This window comes from Terrapene carolina, unplaced genomic scaffold (assembly GCF_002925995.2).
Source record: "Terrapene carolina triunguis isolate 2854851 unplaced genomic scaffold, T_m_triunguis-2.0 Scaffold580, whole genome shotgun sequence".
Classification (NCBI taxonomy): domain Eukaryota; kingdom Metazoa; phylum Chordata; order Testudines; family Emydidae; genus Terrapene; species Terrapene triunguis.
Window position 1 is genome coordinate 9918062 of NW_020664931.1, and position 6000 is coordinate 9924061.

Sequence of the window (6000 nt, forward strand, 5' to 3'; positions counted from 1 at the left end):
TTGAGGTGGGTTGTAGGGAACCCTGAAGTAGAGGGGGAGGATGGAAGACCCTCCCCCCTCCCCCCAGGAACTTGTGAAAGGGAATGAAGGAGTGCAAGGAGCCCCTGATGGGCAAGGAGCTCAGCCTGCAGAAGCTGTGAAGTATGTGACCACCCTATTTTAATGTCACTTGAAGTATCTAAATCAGTCGGCAACCTTTCGGAAGTGGTGTGCCGAGTCTTCATTTATTCACTCTAATTTAAGGTTTTGCGTGCCGGTCATACATTTTAACGTTTTTAGAAGGTCTCTTTCCATACGTCTATAATATATAACTAAACTATTGTTGTATGTAAAGTAAATAAGGTTTTTAAAATGTTTAAGAAGCTTCATTTAAAATTACATTAAAATGCAGAGCCCCCCGGACCGGTGGCCAGGACCCGGGGAGTGTGAGTGCCACTGAAAATGAGCTCGCGAGCCGCCTTCGGCATGCGTGCCATAGGTTGCCTACCCCTGATCTAAATGTTTATAGTTGGCCAGTGTGCAGACTGATACACTCTAGGCCATGCTTGTTAGAATGATTACAGAGTGTAAACTACTATTTTAATGTAAGAGGAATGAGGTGGAAGAGATTTTACAGTGATTTAGCTTAGACAGCCTTCTGTTATTTAGTACATGCTGTCTTGTGAGGATGAAAGGAAAGTGCCAATTGGTTATGATGTCCAACCTGCACAATATACTCTTGATTGCAGAGATTCACTTACCAGCTGAGACGGGATCTTTTCTTTATGAAATGCTGATGGACTAGAATGGTATTATCAGCTGCATTACCCCTCCCTTTCCAGTGAGGTTGAAACAATCTCATTTTAGAATATAGGATGCAGTACTTGGTTCATATTCCATGGCATACTACATTTACGGTTTAATCACATACGTAATTCTTACTACAGCGTACACTGTCCTGTCACGTGCATTTGTGTATGAGAGCTGGGGGACCAGGGAGCGAGAGAGGAGGAGCAGTTGAAAATTGCATTGACATGTGTTGCTGATCACATGTCCTCAGCAGTTGACAGAGGTATACTGCTGACAAACGTCAGTGTCACGCTTAAGATGTGTTTTCAGGATTTATTCTGTAAACCTTGCGTGACTTTTCTTTTTTCTGAGTGATTAGTAATCCTAGCTAAAGTGGACATTGAAAGTTGACTATAAAACCAAAGTACTGAAAACATTTAACATAAGCCTCTTATATAGATGTTAATTGCTGAAATTGGACCCCTCTTCTTGAAGTAAGTTTGTGGGAATCTTTCAGCCGACTTAAAAGGCAGTTGGATCAGACTCTTTAGAACTAGAGCATATTTCGAGTGTTGTAAATAAAAAACACTTGCCAAGATAGTATTGTTCATACTGCCTAGTAACAAAACAGTAATATTCCCACCCAGGAGATAGGTTGTTTACAGGGCATCTTTCTGTGTTGTGGTTTTTTTTGTTTTTTTTTTTTGTCCCTTCAGATTTATGAATGTTCACATGAAAGTGTGCAACCTATAAAGAATATTTAGATTGTAAGTTTTTCAAGGCAAGTCTCTCTTATGGTTAGTATAGGTCATAACAGAAATCAGGGCCCCATTATGCTTGTCTCGAGGTGATACCTTAATATCAACAATTAAGAACCCATCTCTATCTGTCTAGAGTTTTATATTAACTCTAATACTGTCATTCTTGACCTGTCACATTTTTCAAAGGTGTTTGAATTTTCAAATAAGTTCATAAACTGTGTTTAATATAAATACTTATTTAAACACATAACTGAGAGGGTGCATGTATATGTTAAACACTTAATTTGTAAGTTTATCGCTCCTTATCCATATAATCTAAAAATGCTTCTCTCATCTTGAGACTGAAAAGTGTCTGAATCTAAAAACATGATCTGATACTTTGTATTTGTGTGGTCTCCTTAGAATTCTACTAACACCCTTTGAAGTGTTTTGGGACTAGTAACTTTTATTTCTTCTGATTTTTATTACCTTAATACAAATACATGAGTTTTTTGGGGGGGGGTTTAAGCCAGGAAGCAGGACCACTTGCTGTTTCCTCTGAACTGGAAAAAGCTTTGTAACCCAGCAGGTCACAGCCCGTGCACTATCTGAGAGTAACATGACGTAGTAAACCTCCTTTTCAGACTGTTCTGTTTGTATTTTGTTGCCAGAAGCCCTGAACACATGGTTTCCAGGGTTAAATTACTGTGATTTCCTGCCCAATTTACTGTTGTTGAACTGGGCATAAGCATCCATTACGACTGTCTCTCTCCAGAGCTAAGATTGTAACCAGCTTTTCAGTTTAGTCATCATTTTGACTCCCCAACTAACTGTCAAAACTGCTGCTACTGCTGACTTTTTTTCATGATTCATTTACGTATCGCAGTAGCGTGGCATGGTGCCCTGCAAAGAAAAAGGGGTCCATAGCTCAAGCTGTTTACCATCTAATGGAAACAAATAAGCTGTGCCTGTGCTGGGTTTAGTTGCCACAATTGTCCCTCAACTCCACCAGTGATAACAACAATGGTGGGAGCATTGTGAAGATGAGGCTCTTGCGGCTACTTATATTTTGATCGGAGTTGTCCATCCCTGCTCTGAGCACAACAAATGGACATGGTGATAAAAACACCTATGGCTGCTGGTGCCTATCACTGGTGCAGCTGTTTTTATTTCTGACAACAGTGGTAAAAATTTTTCCAAAAAAAAAAAAAAAAAAAAGATAAAACCACAAGCTAGAAAGATAATGGAAAATGAGGAGGTAGGGGAAGGGCTAAAAGAGGAACAGAGGCTTTAATACATCACATAAAAGATTTGCTTGCTAAATTAAGATGCTTAATAGAATTGGGTAGGGCAAGAGTAGATAGTAGCAGAGAGTGGTATAGAAGAAGGGGTTTGAGGTAGGACTTGAAGGGGACTGAGGATGCTTGGTGTGCAAGAAGAGAGATTGCTTCAGATGTAGGGACTAGTAGAGCTTGACTTGAACTCCAGAGTTGTGTGGTGTCTGGTTAGAAGAGAATTTTGGGGGGAAGTGAAAGGTAAACTGAATGCAACACACATCAGACATTGGCTTGAAAAATAAGGGTGGTGTGCTTGTTCCATAAGTAATCTAACAGTTTTTGCCTCATGAAACTCAATTTAACTTTTACAAAACTTGCTTGTTTCTCAGTGTCAACACTCGAGTCTTAATGCTATTTTCAGAAAGTTGATTGTTAAATTTTAACTGAGATTTAAAAAAAAAAATTGAAAATCTGTGTTCTGATGGTGTTTTGTTATATCCATTGACTTCCTGATATCTGTAGTGGGGCCACCAGAGATTATGGGGTTTAACATATGTCCCAATCATAGAAGTGGGCTTCTGCAGGGTTTGTGAGGCCCCCACTCAGCTCTGAGCCATTCAAAAGCTCCTGTGTTGACATTATACCATAGTAATACTTCACAAATATAGACTGAAATACATTCTAGCTCGAGAAACCAAGAACAAACACCAAAGTTTACCAGATGAATTCTTAAGACTTTAAAAAAAAACTTAAGGAAATAACTACATTTTTTTTATGTCCATTAAAGTAGCATAAACCAATAGATCGTAGGCCGGTGTAGTTAGTTATCCAGGTCAAATTTATAAAATGACAAGGAGTGGAATTGCACCTTAGCTCTGTTCCACTGCACCTTATGAGACCATCATATGCCTTCCTGTCATAGAAGATGAGAAATATTAATGAGGGAGAGAACAAGCTAGCAGTTTCCTTGAACTGGGGAAAGGAGAAACGATCTAATATGAAATGCAGCTGGAAGAAGCTTTGTGGATCTAAATTACCATCCTCCTTGTTTAGAAACTGTGATGTTGAGAACTGTTAATAATAGCTGAGAGGAGATGATGCGCATATGCAGTTAAACTTTGACAGTATGACCAACACAATTTCTTTGCTGTATTATGCTCTGCATGCTAACAGTTGCCCCATCTACATGAATAGATTCATCTTCCATGGCACTTAACTTGACAATACATCAGTACTAACTATCTGTCTTCGAAACCTATACAATTCTCACTCCAGTCTTCCTGGCAAGTTGATTTATGACAAATGTTGGGGAATTCACCACCATTTTAACTTCTCAAATATACATTAATTAGATTCTCTGTGGCTGCAGATATCATAAGCCCCATATACTCTTCCTATTAGGATAATACTTCTTGCTACATATACCCCACAGCTGCAGACTTGTTAAAATCTATAAGTGAACCCCCAAAATACCTTGATTTAAGATATTCCTGGCCAAACCTGCAAAAAGTGCAACACTAAAGGTCAGTTACTGGAGCTGTGAAGCTTGTTCTGAGTACAGATACCTTACAGTAGGGTAGGCAGGTTGGTGGGAGCATGAGAACAGAGTTGTAGTTGTTTGAGGTACCTTAACTCTGCATTTCTATGTTTTTCTACATTAACCCTTTTCACTTTGAGACTATATAGAATGTTTAATTTCTTTAACTTCCTTTCTGGTTTCCTGTCCCTGACATGCTTTCAGCGTATCATGACAACTCCACCTTTAAGTGATTAACTGTAGAATTAGGTATTGGCAGGTAGTCATATAAATATGGTGACATTTTTGACAGCGTGGGAGGGGGAAGTGACATATAATATAAACAGAACATAAGTTCGTATGCATGCATGTGTCAAGAGAGGTCTTACTGTTTGTAACTTCCTGAGCTGTCAGAGGGAGAACTAGGCTTGGTGCTGTTCCCCCTGCTGGAGGGGGAGATCCAACTCCGAGTTACTGTGGTTATGCAATACCCTAACCAGTTACTTGACTTGTTTGTGTTTTAAACCCGCTACTGATGTGTATGGGTGCTACCAATTTTGTATTGCACTGGGAACCAAATGGGATTCTATTCTTGTGAGTGTCAGACAGTGGGGTTCACACTTGGCGGGAGAGCAGAACTACTCACACATGAGCATTCAAAAGTCAGAAGGGAGAGAGTAGCCCAAAATATGCATTAACATTAGTCCCATAGATTGCCTCAATATGTTCTACTTACTGCTTCATTCCCCAGTAAAAGGCTTAATGGATGACTTAAGGGTAGCTCAAATCTGAGTTTATTGACAACCAAGAATTAAAAAAAAAAAAAAAAAAGTGGTCATTATCTTAGCATTTGTATGTGCATATAGTCATAAATGTACAGTTACTAAGCCTTATGCTCACAATTCAAATTCTTGATCTGAAACATGACAGCTAGACAGCTAAATTAATGTGTTAGCTGTTATAAATCGGATCTGTAATTTCACCTAGTGTTATTTTCCAGGCACTGGCAAGGGCATTATGTTGTGGAATAAGTCTTGTTTCCTTAAGTAGTATTAATTGCAAATAACTTACTTTTGTGTAATAATAGAAATGGAGCCTTTCTTGCTGATCAGAGGAGGACTTCTAAATTGTGCTGTCTTGTGTTCTGTTTCAGGTGCTGGGCTGGATCCGAAATGGGGAGTCTATGTTAAATGCAGGGCTTATCACGGCTAGCTCCCTGCAGGAGGCAGAACAGCTGCAAAGGGAACACGAGCAGTTCCAGCATGCTATAGAGGTATAAAAAGTGTGGTATTCATGCCATTCTCCAATAAGATGGGCTCTTATGATATAGTTCATGGCAATCATTATAAAGCAGGGGCGGGCAAACTTTTTGGCCTGAGGGACACATCGGGTTTCGGAAATTGTATGGAGGGCCAGTAAGGGGAGGCTGTGCCTCCCCAAACAGCCAGGTGCTGCCCGGCCCCCGCCCCCTTCTTGCCCCCTGACGCTGCCCCTGACCCCAGACCCATCTACCCCCCGCTCCCTGTCCCCTGACCGCCCCTGGAACCCCCATCCCTGACTGCCCCCCGCCGCCCCATCCAACCCCTCCTCTCATTCCTGACTGTCCCCCCTCCCCGGGACCCCTGCCCCATCCAACCACCCCTTCTCCCTGACCGCCCCCTGAACTCTTGCCCTGACTGCCCCCTGCTGCCCCATCCAA

General features: G+C 40.9%; 1 protein-coding gene across 1 annotated transcript in view; it reads left to right on the forward strand.

Moving 5' to 3' along the window:
• The window catches only part of TRIO (trio Rho guanine nucleotide exchange factor), a 307445-nt gene that overhangs the window by 125749 nt on the left and 175696 nt on the right, over positions 1-6000 (forward strand). The window contains exon 15 of the mRNA XM_029913308.1: positions 5455-5574. Within this exon, the coding sequence (XP_029769168.1) occupies positions 5455-5574 (120 nt within the window). The remainder of the gene's footprint in view (positions 1-5454; positions 5575-6000) is intronic.